This window comes from Neofelis nebulosa, chromosome 3 (genome assembly GCF_028018385.1).
Source record: "Neofelis nebulosa isolate mNeoNeb1 chromosome 3, mNeoNeb1.pri, whole genome shotgun sequence".
NCBI lineage: Eukaryota > Metazoa > Chordata > Mammalia > Carnivora > Felidae > Neofelis > Neofelis nebulosa.
The window spans coordinates 76,406,386-76,431,206 of record NC_080784.1 but is presented as its reverse complement, the minus strand read 5'-3'; the positions used below and the strand labels follow the sequence as shown (position 1 = coordinate 76,431,206).

General features: G+C 36.0%; 1 protein-coding gene across 4 annotated transcripts in view; it reads right to left on the bottom strand.

Annotated features, from left to right (window-relative positions):
• FBXW7 (F-box and WD repeat domain containing 7) overlaps positions 1–24,821 on the bottom strand; it is a 229,737-nt gene that overhangs the window by 89,129 nt on the left and 115,787 nt on the right. For 3 of the 4 annotated variants that reach the window (XM_058721165.1, XM_058721159.1, XM_058721161.1), the window contains 2 exons: positions 6,340–6,389; positions 5,114–5,695 (listed from right to left, as the gene is read on the bottom strand). In XM_058721165.1, coding sequence (XP_058577148.1) covers positions 5,114–5,626 — 513 coding nt within the window. In that variant the 5' untranslated portion in view covers positions 5,627–5,695; positions 6,340–6,389. The remainder of the gene's footprint in view (positions 1–5,113; positions 5,696–6,339; positions 6,390–24,821) is intronic. The other variant, XM_058721160.1, reaches the window with a different exon arrangement.

Here is a 24,821-nt window from a genome sequence, read left to right as displayed (position 1 = left end):
TTTCAGATGTTAGTCACATTGCCCTACAAAGTTTCTCAGGAGCTCTTGTTCAAAAGAGTGGTTGGAGAATGGAAGACTAGAAACAAAACTGTCATTCTGATCCCCTAATTGGCTAGTGATCATTGTGCCCAATTTCTCTACTGTTTAGAATCTAGAAACAAGAAAAAGCCTCAGACTTTTGTCAATTTTAATAGACATTTATTTCTTATTTGAGGCAAAAAGGATAAAAAAGCTGTTTAGTTACTAGGAGAAATCTAACAGTCAGGATGGGAAAAAATAGACTAATTTGAGGTTAAGGAACAAAATTATGTGACAACAGATGGAAGACAACAAGACAGGCATGGAAGAAGCAGAAACTGGTGCTCAAGCATGGTTTTGTTCATGAAAACATCAGGAGAATACAAAAGACTTGGTCTAATGGTAACCTCATCTGCTTTTCATTTTAGTGGAAAATGAGTTGCTACTCTGCATTAAACATGTAAAAAGAGTTTTATGTATGGGCTGGGCATCTCTCTAGAAAACAAGATCCGCCCGCCCCCCCCCCTCACACACACACACACACACACACACACACACACACACACACAAGCAGGGGAGGGGCAAAGGAAGGAAAAAGAGAATCTGAAGTAGGCTCCACGCCCAGCACAAGCTCAATGAGGCCTCAATCTCACAACCATAAGATAATGACCTGAGTGAAAACCAAGTGTCAGACACTTAACAGATTGAGCCACCCTGGCACGCCAAGGTTGTTTTTTTTTTTTTAATATAAGGCTGTACAGAGGGAGTTAAAACTGAAAAGATGAGCATTCCTATCTGAGGAAGCAAGTTGACTTTAGAATTTATAGGCAGACTAGTCAAATTTACAGAAATAGCACAGAACTCTCGCTTAAAAACATGTTTGGTGTACTCTGGAAAAGTGATACCTGTTTTCCAATCTCAAATTTCACTGTCATTTCTTCTTGTTACAATTTTAGCCTTGAACCTTTATATCTTCAATAATTTTTGTTAAATACCACACGGAAAACCACTTAACTGAGCCCTAATGATTTCAAATGCGACATTGTATTAGAAAGTTATCCCACTCCAGAGTCTAGAACCTGAATAGACTTGCAGTTCTGCTGAAAATCTTGTGTAGCAATATTTTCCAAATTCTACCATAAGGGGCAGCATAGCACATGGAAAGAAAGGTGTGGGTTTTTTTTTTTTTGTTTGTTTGTTTGTTTGTTTTGTTTTGTTTTGTTAAATTAGGCAGATCTGGATTAAAATCTTTGGTCACTTACAGTGTCATTTTTGGTCTCTCTGTAACTTCTACTTACTTATCTATCACAGGAACTTGCAAACAGTATACGGGCTTAATAAATACCAATTCTTGACTGCCCTTACACTTGACTTTTAACATTAAGATGGTCTGAAATTTCTAATGTACATTATTACGTAGGTTCCCATATGAACAAATCTTTGGTGACTGGGGGAAAAAAAGACTGCCCTAAGAGTTTTGATAGTTTCAGTATGTTTTCAAAGAAAAGACCAAGGCAAGGAAAGACCAAAAGTGGATTTTCTCATTAATATATTTGCATATGCAGCATGTTCAGGAATGATTGAATAAGTAAGTATAGCTGGCTCCAGGGTATATTTAAGAAACTGTACCCCCCCCCAAAAAAAAAAAAAAACACGTGAAAGATATGTTGGATAAAACTGTAAAGCAAAAGGGTAATCCCATATTAACATTAAAAGGTTTTTTTTTTTTAATGATTCTTTTACCACTACTCTTCTTAAAAGTCACAGTTTAAGAAGACTTAAAAGAAACTGGCCAAGGGTAAAATCTGTTGAAGTGTTTTATGTTTAGAATGATCAAAATTTAAAGCTGCTCTAAAATAAAAATACGGTAAAACCTTGGTTTGGGAGCATAATTCATTCTGGAAACATGCTTGTAATCAAAGGACTAGGAAGTATATCAAAGCGAGCTGTGATCATGTGACGTTTGGCATCGCATGGTACTCGTATTGCAAGACACTGGTCGTTTATCAAGTTAAAATGTATTAGAAATGCTCGCTGGTCTTGCGGAACACTCACAAAACAAGTTACTCGCAATCTACAGTTCTACATTTGAAATAATGAGAGCGTTTCCTTATTTACTATATTAAGATTTATTATATACATGAGTGACCGACATTTTCTTCTTAAGCAATGAAGTAACAGGTGACATCTGTAAAGCATTGGTGAGAAAATAAAGCACTCTGGGAATGATCCTAAAGAAGAGTTTCAAGAATAGAAAAAAGGAAAATGGGCCAAATGAAGCTCAAAATACCTCATTGCAGAAGGGCATTGCTGCCTTGGCAGTCAAATAGTTTATATTCTTCTTGCCATATTTGTGAAGGAAAATGACCTCAAAATAAACAACACATCAAAAGTATGTACACAGCATACCTATACAGACACACACACACATACATACAGACACTCATGCACATATACACATCTATCCCTGTAGTTGCTAGTACTCAGTCCACTCCTGTGGCCTTGTGTGGACTGCACAATATCTTGCATTTCATGACCTGAGAGACACTAGGAAAAAACTGCCTTAAAATTGTTACTTTGTTTTTAAGGAGGTAACGATATAACTACATAAAATACACCTAAAAGTTCTGTTTACAGTTTCATCTTGAAGGGAAAAAAAAGATAAAACATCTGTCAAACCTGTGTACTGGTAGTTTTCCTACAGAACAATCTAATGACTTCTCCTTTTGGAAAACTATATGTTTTGTCTAGCTGGCTTTCTTGTCTTTAAAATATAGCAGAACTCACTGATAGCTTTGCATTGTTCAACAATGCTTAGTTTCAATTAAACTTCTTTCTTAAACAAGATAATGCAGTAAAATATTAAGCCCCATTCTTCCACTTGAATCCTCAGGAAGAAGAGAAGTAGAAACCCCCTCTTTTAATGTAGTAACCTTGAGGGGGAGAGATCAAGAGATCTGGGGGACAGAAGCTGGGTGGACTGCACTGTAAAAGGTCTTAGCCTTACCAACAAAGCAGGCTGTAGCTATTAGGGGTAGAGATTCAAAGCACTTCAACACCCTGAGACAGAGATGGCAGAATGGATGTAAATCACTACTGAAGTCAGCCCCTTCTCAAACCAACTAAATAAAATCTAAACTTGTAGACAGGCTAGGTAAATTAGGGATAAACATGTTTTAGAAGGAGTTTAAAGTTTCACAACCTTAAGCAAAAATGATACAGCAATTCAAGTATTAAACCTAGTTCCTGAGACATTTTATTCCAGGTCAAGTTACATTAAGGGAGACGATGTTACATCTGATTTGTATATTTTTTATGGGCTAAATCACTGATTCACTGTAAAATTTAAAAATAAGCAAATAAGAACAAGAGGATAGACTACTACGGACATTATTCATTTTAATGTCTGTAAAGTAAGTAAGCTATCATTTGAATGAAAATATTCCATACCAAAGAACTGTTTAACTTATAAGTCTATTCTACATGGACAGTCATGATTTTTATCTAATTTTCAAATGATAAATAAAGAACCAAACAGCATGCAAACATAAAGATTTATGAGCGTAGAAGCCTGGTTGGGGGCGGGGGGGCAAAAGTTGTGTTACATAACTCATTCATTCTGAATATAATTCTTTTCACTTTCTCTCCTCTTTAAATTTAGACCATAGATAGCAACACTGCCTAAAATATTGATTAAATTATAAGTCCAGCAAAAAGTACCTGACGTCTTATTGAATTTCAACAGCACCAAAATACAAAGAAAATAAAATTCAATGAGGAGGAGAAGTCAGCACTTACTTGACTTAGGAGCTAGTCAACAAGACCAAGTATGTAAAGAAAACTCCTATTTACAACTTTATCATTTTCTAGGGTTAGTGTGTGTGTGTGTTCATATTCCTTACAACTTAAAAATGTTTCGATTATAGAATATTTTAAACATACTTTGAAAACCACACAGAAGAATACTCATGAGCCACCCCCACCCTAATCTCTGTAACCTGGCCTCAACAATCAGCAACTCATGACCAATCTATACTGTCTCCTTTTCTCCCCTTCAGTATTATTTTGAGGTAAAGCCCAGGCACTATATCATTTCATTTTGACTATATTCGATTGGGAGGGAAGGGGAGAGACTACAACAGAAAGATTGGGGAGTGAGACAAATAATGCTGCTTCTTTTCTTCTACAATCCCCACCCTTTGTCATAACCACAATTTTAAGGAGTAGCCAGGAGTATTTTGAGGAAAGAAGCCCACATGCCATCCCAAACAAACACGCACCGGCAATTCCAAATTTACTGCAACTGCCCAATCACTTCCTCCTTCCATCTCAGTCGGACTTCAATGTTTCAGGACCTCCCTGCCTATCTAGTAGCAAAGATGACAGACAGTATGACTGACTGGTATACTTCAGTCCTTAATTTCTGGCATAGCCACAAAGGACTGCATCCAATGGAAATGTTGCTCTAGCACTAGATTAATCAACAAGTCCCAGAGTTGATAAGATTTCTCTGGTTTAGATAGAAGTCTGCCTACCTTTTGAAACAAGACTATGGCTAACTCCATGGGCTACTACTAGCTGAATGAGATAAGAAGGCACATACAACAGAGCTGTCTTCTAGGAATGGGAAGGAAAACAAAAACTGCAGATAAGGGAAGTGGTGGCAGAAACTTGACAATAACTTGTGCCTTGGAGTGACACCTGTGAATACACAGCCCACCCCAGCAGCTGCATTTTGTAAATAAGAAAAGTTTCTTTACGATTTGATTTACACAAATCGTGTTTCACTCCAACACTCTCCGCTGCACACAAACTACTAACACCCGTCCTAGGGATAAAATTTATGGTAAAATTTGATATTAATGATTTTTCATAGTAATAGGATCAATTACCCTTCCCTCCGTTCGTAATAAGATTGTGCCATTATCAGTACTTCTGTTTCTAATACTTTCTGTAAAACAAAAATTAGTTCATTTTATTACTACACATCTGATGATGAATTTTGTGGTCATAACAAAGAGTGTGAGGACAGTTTCATTACAATGAATGTGGATAGGTAAACGTCTCAGGGGAACAGTGAACTAAATATACTCACTTTTGTTGTCTTTGTATAGAACGGGGAGGAGAGTTGGTGAATAGGCAGGTCCACGATACTAGTGGAGTTTGTGACACTGTTACTATGTGTATGTTCATCTTCCCTGCTACTGTCATCAGACTGATCAAAATCATCACTCTCCTGGTCCATTTCCTCTTCCTCTTCATCCTCCTCATCTTGCTCACCAGCATGTTCTCCGTCTTCTTCTTGTTCTTCCTGATTTCCTGAGGAGTCCTCCTCTACCGAAATGAATCGATTGTTGTTTTCTTCCAACCGTCCTTGCTGGGAGTCGTTCTGGTCTCCAAGCCTAGGTTCTGCTCGGATGACTTCACCATTCCTTGCGGTGTGCTCCTCCTCTTGTTGTCGGAGCTGCTGCTGCTGCTGCTGGTGCTGTTCCTCCTCTACCACGCGGTTCATCTGCTCCTCATCTGCCTGGCTTGAGGAAGGGTTACCTCTCAGAGAGCCTCCAGTTCGTCGTCTTTTGCTGCCCACAGAGAGCAGTTCCTGATTCATTTCCAAAAGCCAGCTTGCTACTTCTTGGACCTTGGCTAGACTATCAGAAGATGCAAAGGATTTCACATTCTGTAGGGAAAAATGGGGGGGAGGGGAGAAAAAGGTTTGTTCAATCTATATTATCTTCCACTTTTATGTCCTAGGTCTATATTCCAAATTTCATTAAAGATTATAAAGTATCTGATGCCATGGAGACATTAAGATGTTCTTTAGAAATCAATAAAGTTTAAAATGTAGAAATTACGACACTTTATAAAGACAGACACAAAAATCACATAGTAAACAGCTTTATTTTAATCTTTTAAAAAACAATTTTAGAATGAAGCCTGATAATTTGGTTGCTTCGACCAAAACATAATTTAACCAATAAAATCATTTTCAATTTTAAATCAGTTCATAAATGATATCTTTTGTAAAGCTTCCAGAAGATGTTATGAAGTACATCATAAAAAAAAAAAAAAATTCAATGCTCAGTTAAGTTCAGGAAATGCTGAGGTAAACCAAGATAAAAAGGCCTTCTTACCTTAGGAATTTCCCAAACTTCTCTGATCATAGAACCTTGCCTTAAGACATAGTTTTCCGACAGGCACCAAGTATAATTCATTATGATTTTCATCATTCACAATGAATATAAATTGAATGGACAGTAAATAAACAAAAAGTTTTACTTTTATTTTTTTTAAAAAGGAAAAAAAAAGTTCATAAGTTCATACCCTCTGACCCAGTAACTCCACTTCTGGCAATCTATCCTAAGGAAGTAATCCTAAAACAGAAAAAAAAATTATGCAAAGGATGCTCACTGCAGCTTTATCCACAAAAGCAAAAAATAAAAATAATCAAAACCCAAACGTTCAAGAAAAGGAATCCATGAGATGGGATACATATAGTGCAATTCCTAAACACGATGTTCATTTTTAAAAATTTGAGGGCATGGATGTTTATATCATGCTAAGGGAAATTACATGATCACAACATGATTTTTAAACTGCATAAATACAAGATTTCAAAATACAAACTGCTTTTGGGCGGTGGTATTGTAAGCACCTAAAACTTATTTTTTAACTGCATTTTCAAATGCTATATGTCAGACACATTTGCTTTTATAAAAGTTTTATAGACTGACACTAAAATTTGATCTGATATAGAATCTTTTCATAATGGTCATTCCTAAATTTCACCCTTTGCAGACATCTATATGGACGTGTTTGAGGTCATATAAAATAATGCCAATACACTGCCCAAGTTCATATAAAACTCCTTTTAAAAATATCTTTATAGGTTTATGAGATAAAACAAATACAACATACATCTTCTATCATGTCCTAAGAATAACTACATTATATCACAATGGTTTTTATTAAAACAGCCTTATCTACTTTTCGAACCCTTGCCACTAGACGGTAAATCTCCCAAAGTGCCTCAGTTCTCACTGCAAGTTTTGAAATGGGGTTTGAAAGTCTGAAAGATAGCTTTAAAATAGCAATATTTCATTTTACTTTCTATAATCTACACTTGCTAAGAAATAAGCTGTAGTGTGGGGGGGAAATTCTTTAATTCTAATTACAACTAGAAGTGTAAGCATAGAAAGAGAAGAGTTCCAACGACTGAGCTATGAGACACTCCAACATTCAAAGAGAAGAAGACTAACCAACAAAGGTAACTAACAAGGAGGACTGGGAATGGGTGGTATCTTTGAAACATTCAGGTGAAGAAAGTATACCCTGAAGGACAAAGTATAAAATGACAACTGTTGATGATAGATCAAGTAGGATGAACAGAAAGAATTGACCACTGGATTCAGTAACATGGAAGTCACTAGTAATAGGAGTTTTGTTAGTTGAAATCTGATTAAGGTAGATTTAAGAGAGTAGGAAAAGAGAACAGAGATGGTAGGTACAAACAAGTTAGGAATTTGCTGCAAAAAAGAACAAACAAAAGGGAGTGGTAACTGGTAGGGAAAACAGAATTAAAAGAAAATTTTTTATTCTTCAAGACTGGAGACCTAGCAGTGTCGTGTATCTGTATATTAACAAGAGTGATCTGGTACAAAACAAAAAGTTTGAAACGTAATCAAGAAAGAGAAGAAATTGTGGTGTTCTTCTTAATTAATTAAAAGGGGATGATGAGAAAGAATTCAAAAATGGAGGACCAGTTTTAGTTAAAAAAAAAAAAATGGAAACTTTATGGCAAAAGATAGAAAAGAAGTGTGGTATCACAGGTACTTTAAATTTATTTCTTTTTACCATATTTTTCAATGTGGAAACAGCTGGAAATAGGTGGGTTTTTACAGAGGTAGAAGTCTTTGGAAATTCTCTACTCATTCCTTCAACTGTTTTCCTTCTTCTTTCTAAAGTAGGAAGCAACGTCATCATTGTCATCATCATCAGAGTGATCTTGGGAGAAGAGTGTTAGAAATTTGAAGAAAGAAGTATGAAATAGTCCTTCAGGGAGAGAGAAGGAAACTTTCCTAGGTGCATGAGATTTCGATGATCAAATATAATCAATAAGCTATGATGTAATACATACTAAATATGGCTTTAAAAAGTCAAGTGGTTCTTATTTACAACTCAGACAAGAACAACAACAAAATTTCTATTTGAGGTGGAAAGTAGGTCTTAGGAAAAGCACATTAAATAATATATCTGTTGTTTTCTACAAAAAATTAAAATTAAAAAAACTACAGAAAATAAAGGTCATCAAAGTCTTATTGGCTAGTATATGTAGAAGACAAACTATGAAAACATTAGAGAGAGGCAGGTTAAAAATAACATGCTGAAAAACACTGACCTACACAAATGAATATATATAGTATCCCAATGTATATAAGGTAAATCTACTATTCATAGGTTTCCTTCAAACAATCAAAATCTTGCTTTCATAACTATATCTAAAGTCAGCTCTCCTAACATTAACAGAACATTTTTCACTTGGATGTTTATGCATAGAACAGCACGATAACAGGGTCAGTACCTTGGGATAATGCAAACCCCAACCAACTGCCCTTTGTGTGTCCAACCTAACAGGCAAATTTTTAAGAGACTGAAACAGGTTAAATGCCATATTGAAAGCAATTCATAAAGTGCAAAAGGTGAAAGAACAAAGGTCATAAAGCTAATCATAAAGAATATGTGAAAAGTAGGGAGGAGACTGTTGGTAAGCAGTCAGCCTATCAACAAATAGAAAGTGTATGACTGGCATTTCTAAAATAGTACTAGTACTGTCACTGGTGAACACTTCTGTTGCCAATTATGAAAACAAAAATTCAAATCACTATCATTCTGTAACTTTAGTGTTATATTGGGAAGAACAGAGAATAAAGTGTCTTAATTTAAGCCAATAAAGTTAACTGACTCATATTTACAACCATGGCATAGAGATAGCTTTCAAAATAATACAGATTCTTACAAACAGACCTGGTCAAAAATGGTAAATCCAAGTAAAAGAATCAGATTTAAAGCACAGCCAATATAAAATATACAATGACACAGCTAAAAGTCAGATTAGAGGAATCCCAGAATATTTGAAAAGGCTACAAATATCTAACTGACAGACTTACATAAAAATTTGTCCAAGTAGTATATATATTAGACTGGATTTCTCTGACCCAGTTTGGGAATGGAAAATAGGAATGAAAATTTCATCTTCTACTGGTATTCATAAACACAAAATTAAACAAAAAAATCCAGTGTTTTTAGGAAATTAGTTCTAATAATACTCTATTAAAGAAGCTAATGACCTAATTAAAATAATAAATATTTATCCAATAAGATCAGAATCGATTAAATACCTATGGGAGGGGGGGGATCTTTTAAAAAGTAGTTTATAAAACCCCACATTAAGAAAAAGAAAACAAAGCTGACCTAAAACTTAAAACTGCCATATAGGAAAAGCTAATAAAATATTAACAAAAAATGCACACTTTCACTTTTAAAACTCTAATTCTGTAGAATTAGAACTTGTAAGAAACACAAACATCAACAAACAGAATCCTGTATCCTAAAAAGTCAGTGTAAAATCCAGAAATGCTCTTTTATTTCTTTTTACTAGAAGTATATAATGTCAAGATATATCAAATACATAACTTACGTTTTTATCAATAACTAGTGAGACCAAACTTGGAAGTAAGGAAAATAAAGTCTGATGGCTAATATACTTTGACATTAAATTACACAATTTCGTTGACAACTGGGCATGAGAAGAATGGAAATGATTCAAAGTCAAGAAAACCATAGAAATTTTAAATTGAAAATGTTCCTCACTTCACAGACAAAGCAACTGAAGCTGGAAGAGATTTAAGTAAATTTCTCAAGATTGCTAGCTTCCAGCTAGCTTCAAGCAAAGTAGGGACCAGAAAGAGACATTCAACTGAGTTTTCTTTTATGTGCCTCAGTCTACATTAACTATAGATGATAAAATCCTAAGAGTATTATTCTCTAACACTGATACTCAGCCTTCTTTTCCAAAACCAGAATCACTACAGTGCTCAAAGATTATTATTCTAAAACAAATATCTGCTGAACACTCAATATGCTTCAGGCACATTCTAATTTTCTAGAGAATAATGTTGGAAATGTTTCTTTACGAGTTAATCGCTGACCTTTAACCTAACCAGAACCCATGAAAAAATCAGATTTTACATTATAAATAACTTTGTATGTGTGTATGTATTTAAACAAACCTGAAACAATGGTTTAAAGAGGTAATTATGAAATATTTCAGATACCTAAAATCTCTATAAATCACCACCTTTAATTAAACACAGTCCATTCTCATTATTCGCAGTAATTGTGTTCTATAAAGTTACCACAAATACTGAGCCACTGCTCCTAGAGGAAACACAGAGTTAAGTTCCTACAAGCCTTGGTCACAAACATTTTGGCCAACTGATCAATATATAATCTTTTCATATGTATGTTTCTATATAAAGACATGTACTGAATACGTATTGTTGATTCATTAACACTGAACTCACAGTCAGCAATACTATAAATTCATGCCTGAACAAAGCTTGTCTTATGCTCTCCATAAGGCACATCACGACACTAGACAGCACCTCACCACTATGCCTGGAGACCATTTTAAATGGCAAATTACCAGTGAAAAGCTTTTAATGAAAAATATTTCACTAAATAAACCATAAAAAGGACACTTGTTTACAGTATGAGAGCTGAAAGAAGGCAGAGAGTCACTTTGTTGGACCTCAGAAAGGAATGTGCATGCCAAGTGATTTTTTTGCCACCCAGTGCACGCTCGAGTCCACAAATGACTGTGAAAACATCATGAATATTGCTTTTTGGTGTCAAAAATAAACTGTAGTGCATAAGCAAATTTGCAAATACAGATCTGCAAATAATGAGCATGAATTGTACCTACTTTATCTCAATCTTTTAGACAGAGCTGTGCTTGCAATGCAAGATTCACACAGTATTTTGAGATACCGATGAAGAAGCCACAGCATTACCAATTATTGCTTCTGGATATATAACAAAGGATAAATGATCAAAGAAATTGAAAGCTCTAATAGATATTCATCACTAGATTTCTCACATAAATGAAAATTCAGATAGCCTATATTAAATAAAGCTATACTTTGTATAAAGTAATCTCTAGAAAGAAAAGGGGAGAGAGTGGCATCACTTTTCCCTTTGTAATTACAGTGGGCAAAACAGGGTTCTTCTGGTAGCATCTTTCACAACAGTGTGAAGTCCAGGGAATTATGAACCTAAGGATGTCTGAAGAAAGAGATGCCTCAACAGTCAGTTCCATCCTAGGATGAAGGAGAAGTATGATAATAATTTTGCTTTTCAAAAAAAAATCAGAAATAAGGTTACTGTGATAGAAGAGAATTACTCCAGGACTTTTACCCACGTCCCAGAAAATAGTGGCTAACTTTTGGTCATTATACTTTGTTCATTTAGTGGCATTTCAGACCTAATTTCAGTGCTTTTTTTTTTTTTTAAACTAGTTGCTCAGAAACTTTTTGACTAATTTCTCATGAACCTTGCTTTTCAAAAATCTTTGATTATTCAAAACCATTTGAACTTTTTTCAGGATGCTTAAAGGAATCAAAGAGGGCAAGTTCACATGTTAAACAAGTTGAGCTCTGAAAGCCTGTCTTAAGAGTAAATTAGAGCTGTAAGCCTCAAAAGATGTTTCCAAGACAAACATTAACCTTGAAATTACCTTTAAATCTAAGTAACTGAGGAACACTAGTTACACTAATAAAACAAGCGGTAACTTTAAGCAAACTGCCAAAGCCTCCAAATGACTATGAAATTTTTAGACATTTTTAAAATTACATGGCAGGGGATGATCCATTAGACTACAAAGTCATTTAAGAAGCTTTAAGACATAGATCGCAGGAAAACAAACCAAATTGTACTGATGATCAAAAAGGATAACTCAAAACTTCCAATCACCTTCAGCAAGCAGTTTAGGATTTTCCCTGAATCCGAAAGCAGCTTCCCTAGTCACCAGGAGCCCTCTTCTGGCCACACCGCTTACCAACACTCCAACCTCATATAATGAAATCTGTACATACCCCAAGTTAATAATTTGTTAATTATAGCCAAACTGATTAACAGTATCTGGGAATACATAATAAAATGCCATTTCACTCAGAATAAATGTCAATTTTTATGGTTACCTATCTATATAATAATCTACACATACCACCAACACTATTTGCTTATATTCTGTTCTTTTTTTTAACTTTACTCTTTCTAATCTTGTTCTTTCTTCAAGAAGAAAATATGCTGCTATCTCAGAGCCTTTGCACTGGCCACTCCCTCTGCCTGAATGCTCTCCCCAGTAGATCCATATGGTTCTGCCCATTGCTTTCTTCAGAATCAGTTCACATGCCCCCTACACAATGACACTTACCCTAATCATTTTATTTAAAATAACAACTCCCAGGGTGCCTGGGTGGCTCAGTCAGCTAAGCATCCGACTTCAGCTCAGGTCACAATCTCACAGTCCATGAATTCGAGCCCCACGTCAGGCTCTGCGATGACAGCTCAGAGCCTGGAGCCTGCTTCAGATTCTGTCTCCCTCTCTCTCTCTGCCCCTCCCCTGCTCACACTCTGTCTCTCAAAAATAAAAAAACATTGAAAAAAAGTTTTAAAAATAATAACTCCCTTGCATCATACTTCCTTTCCCCCTTGCCCTGTTTTACTCTTCTCCATAGCACTGTATAAAAGCACTGGAATAGTGTATGCAATACAGTAAGTGCCCATCTATCGACCTATCCGTCTATTCATGTATTATCTGTCTCTTCCCACTAGATTTTAAGCTTCCTCAGGAAAAAGACGTTCCTTTTTCACCACAGCTCTCTTCAGCACCTACCCAAAGCCATAAATGTTCAGCTTAGTCCTCAAAGCATTTTTTAGTCAGTAAATAATTTTTAAATCTTTTTAAAGTCAATTATATGCATTCTTTCTCACCAAAGAACTTCAAGCCAGGTCACAAACACAATATCAAAGATTTAAACACATTTTTAAAAGCTGTACTGTGAACATGTTACATGTTGTATTTTTTAAACTGGGTATAAATCTAGCCTTAACATCTATTTATCATTTTTTTTCTTTTATCAAATTTCTTGTTATTTTAACACAAGCTATAAAAAAATAAATATGTGACTAAAAAGATTGATACTTCAAAAGCACAGAATTTGTTGGGTAATTCTAGTTCCACATGGCTTATACTGTAGTTAACCGGGAAATCAAAGATGTACCTTAAGGTGAAAATCTTCCAGGGACTCCAAAATTGGCTGAATAGGTCCTTAGCAATGTAGATTAACAAAAGCAACACAAAATGAACAATATGGGGAGCACTGTGCAAACATTCATGTGAGCAGCAAATTTTATGGTTTGGAACAATGATTTAAGTCCACATGGCTCATCAATCATATATATCTTTACTGGAAATAACATAAAACACTATTTCTCAGTTCACATTACAATACCTATTTTTTGTTTTTTAACTTATATGTTTTTGTTTGGGCCAAATTTAATTCCTCATTCCCATTCAACTCTACTACATCTGCAATTTGCATTTACTCCACTAAAACCAAATTTTAAACTGGCTGCTAAATCCCACTGGATCTTTTACCATTTTTGTAGTTTTTTACATTTACTGAATAAGCATTCCCTCTTCTTTACCACTCTCTTGTCCCTTAATTTCCTTTGGTATCATTCTTTTCTTGATATCATTCCTCGGGTAGTACTGTTCTCTGTTGCTAGCTCCTTCCTTCTCCGCAGTGTCTTTAAAACCTAATAAAAGAAGTACTTTTCTAACTGCTAGGCCTGCATTGGAGCCAGATCATATCACTGAATAAGGAAATGGTTTTTCCAAGTGTTTTATAAAATAAATAGTGTCTAGGCAATATTTTTATTCATATTGCTTTGGCTTATGGTTTGAGTTGGTTTACTATTCAACACTGTTGAAAAATTTTCATGCTGTGAGTAATATTAAAATGAATTTACAACCTTTATTTAAATTAAATCTGCTGAACCTACATTAAGAAAAATTAAGCCCCATTTTGGTTTAAGCTTGTTACGTGAAATTTATTACATTTCTTATGAGTCTGAAAAATTTATGCAAAGATAAAAGATATTTATCTCAAGGAAAGTAAGTTAAACTTAATTAACAGGGGGTTGTATTTTCCCCCAAGAAAAGTTCGCTAAAATGTCATTTTTAGTTTTAAACATGAAGGGAAAACTACTCTTGCACATACCATATCTAATTTGGATCTCATACAGTAGAAGTAAATGGTAAGGCCTATTTGAATAAGGCAAAAAAGACAAAGTAGTAAAGTAAAAAACAAAAACTGTAATCTCTACCTGCTCTACTAACTTGTATTAAAACAGATACACTAGGGCGCCTGGGTGGCTCAGTTGGTTGAGCCTCCGACTTGGGCTCAGGTCATGATCTCACGGTCTGAGTTCGAGCCCCACATAGGCTCTGTGCTGACAGCTCAGAGCCTGGAGGCTGCTTCAGATTCTGTGTCTCCCTCTCTCTCTGCCCCTCCCCCACTTGTGCTCTGTCTCTCTCTCTCTCTCTGTCAAAAATAAATAAACATTAAAAAAAATTAAAAAAAAAAAAACAGATACACTTTGTGGGAAGAAGGAATCACACAAAAAGAGGCGACTGACTAATGAACTTTCCAATACAAACAGATCCACAGACAACATTCTCTACTCAAAAGAGGGCTGACAATTATCAATAAATTATTTTATCTACAACTTACTGATCAAGCTGATGTACCATGAGCTGTACATATAATAATTTTTATGTGATTCCTAAGATAAGATTATTTTAAGTGTTTCCCCAATGTAAAAAGATTGAGAAAGACTGAAAGTGAACATCAGTAATGTGACAAACTGATATAACATTTACCTAATAAAAAGTAATGAAAGTAAAATAGCATCACTTCTTTGAAATTCTAGCCAACAATGCATAACCTGAATCCACTAATGAGGAAACACTAGACAAACCCAAATTGAGGGTCCTTGTTCAAAATGACTACCCTATAATCTTCAAAGGTGTGAAAGGAATGAAAGTAAAGATCAAGGCACTGTTCCAGATACAAGATAACTCGATGCAGTCCATGATTTTGAATGGAATCTTTTTATTATAGGAGTTAGCATTTGAACAACTAGTGAAATGTATTTGGGGTCAGAGGAAGAGAAAATCTATACACTGATGCCAATATCCTGATTTTAATGGTTATACTGTGATTATGCTGGAGAATGTCCTTTTTTATAAGAAATGCATACTCAAGAGTTAGGGGGTGATGGTACATCACGTTGGCAAACTTATCAAATGTTTCTGGGACTAAATAAGTTCTTAAGACTATAGTTGGGACTTTTCTGGAAGTTAAAAAAAATGGGGAGCAGGGGAAAATCTGGACATCATTTTGGTTCCCATTACTTGTTACAAACTACCTTTGCCTTGTCCTGACACTTTTGCCAACCAATCACATCAACACTAAGTCCTCCTAAGTCTACCTCTTAAGCAGATCCACAATCGATTCCCCTTCCCTAGTGCTGTTTAATAAGCAGAAACTATCTGCCTCTTACCCAAACTATTTGAACAGCATCCTTAGTAATCTTCCCATCTTTTGTGTCCTGTACCTCTCACCTACCCTCTATACTGCTGCCAGAACATGAAATATTAACATCTCAGTGGCAGTTTCCAAACTTTTTACATGCTGAACTCTTTGCTCAAATGAAGGCAAAACATTAAACAGGTAAAGAGAGCTTGTGAGGGACAACTGGAGGAGAACACTGTTCACAGAAACAAAGCAACCCAAGTGACTCTGCAAAACTTTTGAAACTATTCTATAGAATAAAATCTGAACTCCTAAGCACAGTACACAAGATGTTCCTAATCTGGTCTCACTTCTATCCATCTTCAATATAAACTGATTTGTCTTAAACGATACACTACCCAAAAATATTATCTACTTGTATTCTCCTAATATGCTCTATGTTCTCATATGTCTGTATCTCTGTAAGAAGATGTCTTTCTTCTCTTTGACACAGTTCTTTGCCCACCCTTTACTAACTCTATCTGGCAATGTAAGTCACTTCCTTCACTCTTCTATTCTTCTGTGTCACAGAACTGCTGAAATTGGCAAGCACAGGTCTTGAATACAAGGACCTCCCCCTTCTGCTTATAAAAATAAAATAGTGGTAGAAAATTTAGGGAACGGTTGGGAACATGCACTAATAATAAAAGAAATGCAGTAACTATTGGGTTGATAAAGGGATAAGCTTGACCATAAAGGATTGACATATTGTGTGTGAGCTGTCTTTTATAATGTATATTATAGAAAGTAGAAGGCTAAAAAAGTGAACAGGTGGGTTATTTCAAGTGCCTCACCTTCCAATTCCATGAAGAAAACAGGAATTACTTTTGCTTATTCTCTCTTCCTGATGTTAACTGACACCACATATCAAGTATATAATAAAATGCTAAGCTTTAAAGTGCAGGGATATGCCAATGATTAGACATAGACAATATATAGGCTTTTTTTCACATTTGGGAAGTGTACTCAACTGTCCATATAACTTTATTACAGTCCATATAATCTATTACTTCCTGCAATTTTTAAAACCGTTAACCAACAAATATATACAAAATTCACAGGATAATTTTTCCATTTCCTAGAATACATTCAAAAACTTTTCTCATACATTCTAAAGTAAAGCATGGGAATACAGACTTTAAAATATGAAAATTTAAGTGTCCATCTTACATTGTTACCAGATATTTCTATTTCTTTGTGGTAGTTCAAAACTAAAGTGTACTTCTGAAAAACACACACTTATCACTGAACAAATCTCTCCTACAGGTCTTTTAGGTAGAAAGGTGCCAACATCATTTCTTGGAGCAGGAGGGGTATCACGTGTGCATATAAATGCTGAAATGTGTGTGATAAAAGTCAACAATCACAGAAGTCACTCATGTACCAACTTAGTCATTCATCATTCAAATATTGAATGAAAAATTGGATGAGACACAGTTAACTAAAGAAAATATAAAAAGATTGATAAACATATGAAAAGTTATTCTATAAAACTAGCGATCAAGGAAATGCAAATTAAAACCACAATGCAATACAACTTCCCACCAACAAGAATTGCTAAATTAAAAGGGACCAAACCCACCACACATTGGTAAAGACAGGAAACAACTAAACCTCTCATACATGGCTAGTGGGATTGTACAATGTTATCACCACTGCAGAAAACCATTTGGCAATTTCTTATAAAAACACACACCCTGTGGGGTGCCTGGGTGGCCCAGTCGGTTGAGCATTTGACTTCGGCTCAGGTCATGATCTCCCAGTTCATTGGTTCGAGCCCCACATCAGGCTCTGTGCTGACAGCTCAGAGCCTGGAGGCTGCTTCAGATTGTGTCTTCCTTGCTCCCTCTCTGACCCTCCCCTGCTTGCACTCTCTTTCTCTTTCAAAAATAAACATTAAACACACACACACACACACACACACACACACACACACACCCTGTGAGCTACCACATGTGCTCCTAGGTACTTATCCAACAGAAATGTCCACAAATAGGCTGGTATCATATAACAGCTTTATTGAGAAGAACCAAAAATGAACCCAACTCAAATGTTCACCAACAGAAACATGGATAAATAAATTGTGATACATTCATACAATGGAAATAAGAATACAAAGAAATAAGAATGCATGTCTGATACATGAAACAAAATGGGTATCAAAAACTGTGTTGAGAGGCATCTGGGTGACTCATTTGGTTAAGTGTCGACTTCAGCTCAGTCATGATCTCATGGTTTGTGAGGCTGAGCCCCATATCAGGCTCCGCTGCTGTCAGTGCAGAGCCTGCTTCAGATTCTCTGTCTCCCTCTCTCTCTGTCCTTCCCCTCCCCCATGCTCTGTCTCTCTCTCCCTCTCTCTCAGAAATAAACATTAAAAAAAAAACTGTTGAGTGAACGCCAGAAAAAAAGGCAACATTATATGATTCCATTTATATGATGTTTAAGAATACAAAAAACTAATCTACAGTGATAGTAATCAAAACAGTTGTTGCCTAACTATGGATTGAATGGACTTGAGAATGAGGGAAATTTGGGGAGTGATAAAAATATTCCATTTCTTGACTGAGGTGCTGATTACATAGGTATATGTATTGTCAAAACTCATCTATGGTTTCACTTTATATAAAAAGCACCTCAGTTGAAAATGAGGATATGTATTAATTGAGGACAAATGATAAAATTTCTCTGCCTTTTGACTCCTACTGTGAGCCTGTTAAATGCTGAAAAAGGCTTTGAACTTCTTTGCTCTGAGTCCATTAATTGGGTCTTCTCTACACTAATACCAGATACAATCACATCAGAGAGCCAAGCTAGAAGTCCAGAATACTGACTTTTCCACTTCAACAGTAAGGTGGCAGTTTTCCCAGAGTCCACACTCCTGGTGTACTAAGGAGTCAGCACAGCATACACTGTGAAACATTCTATAGCAGGTAGAGAGGACTTTGAATGAAGAATACAATAGAGCTAAAATAGCAACTGTACTAGAAGGAACAACAATCTGACACCACTACCCTAAACAGCCAATGACCACAGTACCAAAGAAAACCAGAATCTGCTAAGTTTCAGAAATAACTCAGCATCTTTAAGGAACTCACACTACCACAATGAGCAAGCACTTACTCAAATCCTTTTAGCTCTGGCCTCTACTCTGTCTCACTATCATTTTACAATAAGGTTTTGACCTTCAGAAAAAGCACACCACTGTAATATAGAAAATTTCATCTATAGGAAACTAATCTATTTTTTTTTTAATAGTTCCTATCTTAGCAGTTTTAGCATGGCAACTAATGTGGACCACAAAGGAAAAAAATGTCTTCTTATCTGCTTTTTAAATTTAGGAATCCTATTCTCATTTGCTACTGCTGGATGCCCCCTTGCTCCCAGGTACCTAGGGGAGGTTTCCATCAGTATGTTAGAACTCAGGTAACTTGCTGCCTGGATTTTTTTCCTTGCTCACTGAGGAAAAACAATTACTTCATTCAGATGAATATGTCAGAGAATCACTATTCACAGAGAGACTCTAAGAAACAATCATTCCATCTTCCTCTTCAAATTCTTGGCAGGAAGGCTGAGTGGGCCTTGGGGGAAATACTGCCTGACTGCACTGCACACAGTGTGGTTTCAAAAAATGTGTATTTGAGTTCACAAACAGAAATAATTAAACTCTAACATGAGCTAGGTACTGGGAATACAATGCTGGCCAAAGACATATGCCCTGAATCAAAAAAAAAAAAAAAAAAAAAAAGGGAAAGAGAGAGCAATGGCTATAAAAATACCGTTTTTAAAAAATTATGACAAAATCTACCTTTTAGACCTTTGTAAGACATAGTATGAATGAGAAAAATAAAAGTTATATAATTATAATTATATAAAATAAAATAAACTTCATTCTAGCCTGACTCCATCACTGCCCACCAATGTCCTTATCTGTCAATACTATGATAACTGTACAAGCAAAAAAGGCAAAAACCATCACCACCAAAAAAATAAAAACTCAAAAACATCTAAAACATTAATTCTAACAAGAAACATTTATAATCTGTTAAAAACTGTTCTTTTTTCTTTCCTTTTTTTAGTCAAGACTGAGAGCTATTATTTTCTAAATAGTAAGAAGTATCATGATTTCCTTACAAAGATCTTCTCTATTTATGTACAAATAAAGCAATACTGTCACAATGATTAGATTAGTAAACTAGATCCCTTACATAATAATCTGTAATTTTCAGACAAGAAATTTTTAAAATTTTTCAGGTTATAGAACAGTATTTCTGGACAAACCTAACAAGGCAGTGGTTGTAAAACACTCTCAAACTTCCAAACACCCGCAATCTCAGCACAATGCTGTGTTGTACACTCAATCTAAAACTAAGAGGAAGCATTGTGGATTGGTCACAACTCAAATTCCTTATCACAATGAGGACTGCCTAAGGATTTTACCACTACACTCAGCCATTCAAATAACCGGGCAGACAAAAACAGTGGTCATTGCTCTCCAAAACTAGTGATTTTAAGATTTGTTAGGAGGAATATTTCTTAGAACTTCAAGTTTCCAACAGGATTCCTTCACTCCAAAGTTATTCTTCCCACCTAGACAAAATTAGAATGCTAACTCAAAAGAATAATAATAATAATAATAATAATAATAATAATTGAAAGCCATAAAAATATGCCTTTTTTTCTTCTGCAGAAACTTACCTACGCAGATAGAGAAAAGAAATACTAGCTGGAAATCTTTACAGTTAAGAAGCCTGTCTTATATTCAGGTTCGTAAAGATGCTTCCACTGCATTCATGTAATCAGCAGAGAGCCCACTAGAAACTAACAATATGTTAGGTACAGCTTATTCATCTAATCTAGAACTCTGAGATCATTATTCCCATTTTACAAAACAGGGAACAATCTCAGATTAAGGTCACTTGCCCAAAGACTTAGTAAGATTTAGCAACAGGCTTGAAAAGGAGATATGTCTGAACGAAGGTTTGTGTTCACTCCACTAGGCCAACCTATCTTCCAACAAAGCATAATTAAGGATCTTGCAGCAGCAAGAGAAACAAAAGGCACAAGTGACGGTTAACAGGACACCATTACTACTATCTCTTTTATATAAAAGAACCTTCTTAAGACAGAGACCACTCTTCTTTCTCAGACCCCTAAACATCACCTTTCTTCCAGTCAGGGCCTTGGACAGTGGGTCTAGGCCCTGGTTAAAAAAAAAAAAAAAAAAAAAGAAGCCTTAAGGATGCCCCCAGCAAAGTAAAAGAAATCATGAGATTTTCTCCTAGACCCCCTTTAGGAAAAAGGGGGCACACCATATCTCCCCCACACCCAAAAACTCATGCACATATTCTAACTGCTTTTGCTTACTAGTTACAAAGTGCTCTTAAAGCTATATTTGAATCTGCAAATGTAGCTCTATACTTGTATACGATTACAAGTATTTCACCAGTTTAAACAGATAAGATTTTAGGCAAAGCAATGAAATGCTATAGACTATAACCCAAAGTAGCTATCCAACTTTGTAATCCTGTTTCCTTATCAATTCTCAACACAACTCCAAAATAAGTATTACCTATTACTGAATCTTACTTTGTGCCAGGCCTTGCTAAATGTTTTACACTGAAACTTGATTTCACTCTCAAAACAAACTTATGATGTAGATTCTACTTTAAAAGTGAAGAAATGAGATTCAGAAACCATGCTCCACTGCCTCTTAAGCACTATCCATCTGGTACACAGTTTCTCACTCCCAGAGTAGTAGAAATCACACAGTACTATGATCAAATTTAACCATTCCTGGCTCCAGCAGAGCTAATGTTTTTCACTGGGGTAATATTAATCGGAATAATATTAATATCAACAAAGAACATTAAGAAATAGACCATCTCAGCACAATGTCAAAGCCAAGTTGACAGTGACACAGCTCCATAAATTTGAAATAATAATATCCAGTGGGTTAACAGCCCAGGTTCAGTAGTTAGACTGTACAAATTCTAAATCTACCACCACACCTAGCTAAGTAACCTTGAGCAAATTTACTTAATGTCTTTAAATCTTAGTTACCTCACCTGCAAAAGGGGATTTTAAATGGTACCTCTATCTTACAGGATTATGTAAGAATTACAGAGATAATGCATGTAAATGTTTAAAGATGTCCTGACATCTTTAAGTGAGTACTTAATGTTATTCTTATTAGCTATTAAACAGCTTATTAATATCAATTTTAAGAAGGCTTGAAAATAGGCTACTTCATCATGAGTTAAGTATAACATCAGAAGAAAGGAGATCAGCAGTTATTAAAGATACTCAAATTCAAATCTTTACTCAATTTGGGCTAGAGTTCTTATTTATAAGGTTAGAGTAACTATCTTCCAAACCAAAACATACCAAAGGTTGGTTACATGGGGAAGGATGCATTTCCAACTCTTTTTCAGTGGCAAGAAAACTATTCTCTAACCTCTCAAAGGACAGGAACAGGGTCAATGGTATTTATTTTTTTTTTTTCAACGTTTTTTTTTTTTTTTATTTATTTTTGGGACAGAGAGAGACAGAGCATGAACGGGGGAGGGGCAGAGAGAGAGGGAGACACAGAATCGGAAACAGGCTCCAGGCTCCGAGCCATCAGCCCAGAGCCTGACGCGGGGCTCGAACTCACGGACCGCGAGATCGTGACCTGGCTGAAGTCGGATGCTCAACCGACTGCGCCACCCAGGCGCCCCCAGGGTCAATGGTATTTAAAATGTAATGGGCAGGGGCGCCTGGGTGGCTCAGTCGGTTGAGCGTCCGACTTCGGCACAGGTCACGATCTTGCGGTCCGTGAGTTTGAGCCCCACGTCAGGCTCTGGGCTGATGGCCCTGAGCCTGGACCCTGCTTCCGATTCTGTGTCTCCCTCTCTCTCTGCCCCTCCCCCGTCCATGCTCTGTCTCTCTCTGTCTCAAAAATAAATAAATGTTAAAAAAAATTAAAAAAAAAAAATGTAATGGGCAGACCCCTGAGAATTGCTGAGACTTTCCAGATCTTTGAGGTCAACCTACTTTCATAATACTAAGAGCTTACTGGCTTTTGCACTCATTCTCTTCCAAATGTATATAACCTCTGACTACACAACTTGTGATGATGCCATTACTGTGATGGCTGATACAACTGTGCTTATGCTTTTAAAATTTCTTAGTTTTAATTTCGAATGCAGTAAACATTGACACATAGAATCCACGTAACAAAAACTATTTGGGGTCCTCGATAATTTTCTAGAGGGTAAAGGGGTTTCTAAGACCAAAATCTGAAAACTGCTGCTCTAGGTTGTCAGAAAAGTTATGAGCACAAAACATCAATAGATTCAACTAGAAAGTTTAGAGATATTCTTTTTCAATCCCTTTATTTTAGAGTTTCAGAAAGTGATCCTAGAAATTTAAGTACCCTGCCCAACATCACAACAGCTAATGAAGGAAAGAGCTGAATTAGAAGCAAGGTCCTAAGGCTCCCAGGTTCTCTTTACTAGGTCATAAGCATGACTTATGAAAAATATGCCTCAAAGGGTATTATAAATATCAATTGATACAGGTCAAGTGGTTATATTAGCATCTGACCCACAGCAAGTGTTCAATAAATGCAAGTAGCACTGATGAGAGAGGACCAAACCTCTGCTTAAAATTTACCTTTAGTGATTGGCAGCCTCCTCTACCTGGGCAACATGTTGCATTTTTTTTTTTTAATCAACTTTATATTTATATACTCTAGCCCAAACTCAAGCATAACCACACCAAGTTCATTAAATCATTCCTGACATGATAGGACAGCTCCAAGTGACTACTCCTCTCAAGTAATACTCAAAACTAAAGTCTCCCACATGTGGTCTCAGCATACTTTAGGCCTTTGGTTTTCCTTGCTCTGGATACTGCTGGTCTAATGTAAATGGTCTCATTTTACAGAGTTCCCTTGTCATATACAGTGTTTAAAAAACAAAACAGAGCAAAACAAAACATGCAGCGTGCTTCCTGAGATTTCTTGGCTCTGTTCTCCCCAACTGTCATCTGGCACTTCTCTTTCCTTTGTCCGTATTCTGTGCAATTTTGATTCCATTCCCACAGCTTCTCCTTTTGTGTGAGGAGGCCCTATTCTGAAAGACAGCCCTGGCAGGTCAGCTTTGAAAGTTCCCAGGGGTTAAACTACCCTTGCCCTCACAGACCTTACTGAAGGCCCACTGCACTCGTTCATTGTTGAAGTAGGCAAAAGACCTACTAGTTTCATTTGCTAACTGGCCAGCTGGCTTTCCCAGTTAACTATTTTGAGGCACTCTCCTGTTGCCATGTTTGATCCCCATTGTTTGCCCTTGCCATTTCCTACTAATACACTGATTGATACACTCAGGCCTTGTAGATAGTGGTGTTTTGCCCTTACCCAGTTGTATTTTATGGTTCAGAGAATACACTGTCATGGGTAAATGTTGCCCACAGATTGTCTGTTTGGGTACCTTGTTTATCTACTTGTAAGCAGATTCAGAAAGACACAAAACCTGGGTTTCTGTCTTCTTCCCAGATTTTTTTGTTTTAACTTAAAGGTTTAAGCTAACTTTTTAAGCAGCTATCTCTTAAAACAGGGAGTAATATTTTAAAGTTGTGAATAAAATAACAATGTTACTATTATACAGAGATAATTTTTGATAACGGAAACTAGAGTTCTTTATGTATACAAAGATACATTTTATCCTTTTTAAATGTCACATGTTGAAAATCTAAGTCTATTGTTAATGCCAGTGGTCTAGAATGTTACCCTAAAAGCAAATATAGACCATCCCGGGGATAATACATAACTATGACAGTTTTCCCCCCACTCCCTGAAAAACTTTCTGCTTTGCCCTCTTTCTTAAAAGACTGTTTCACTGGTTATAGATATATAAGACTGACAGTTTTCTCTCAGCAAACTGAAGATATTATTCCACTGTCTTCTGGCTTCCACTATTGCTATCAAAACTCAGCAAAATGCCAAACTGCTGTTCTTTTTTAAGGAAATGGTCTTTCCTCTGTAGGTGTTTTTTAAATATTTTCTTTATCCTGATTCTTCTACATGTTCTACATTATGATGCGTCTAGATGTGATTTCATTTTATTT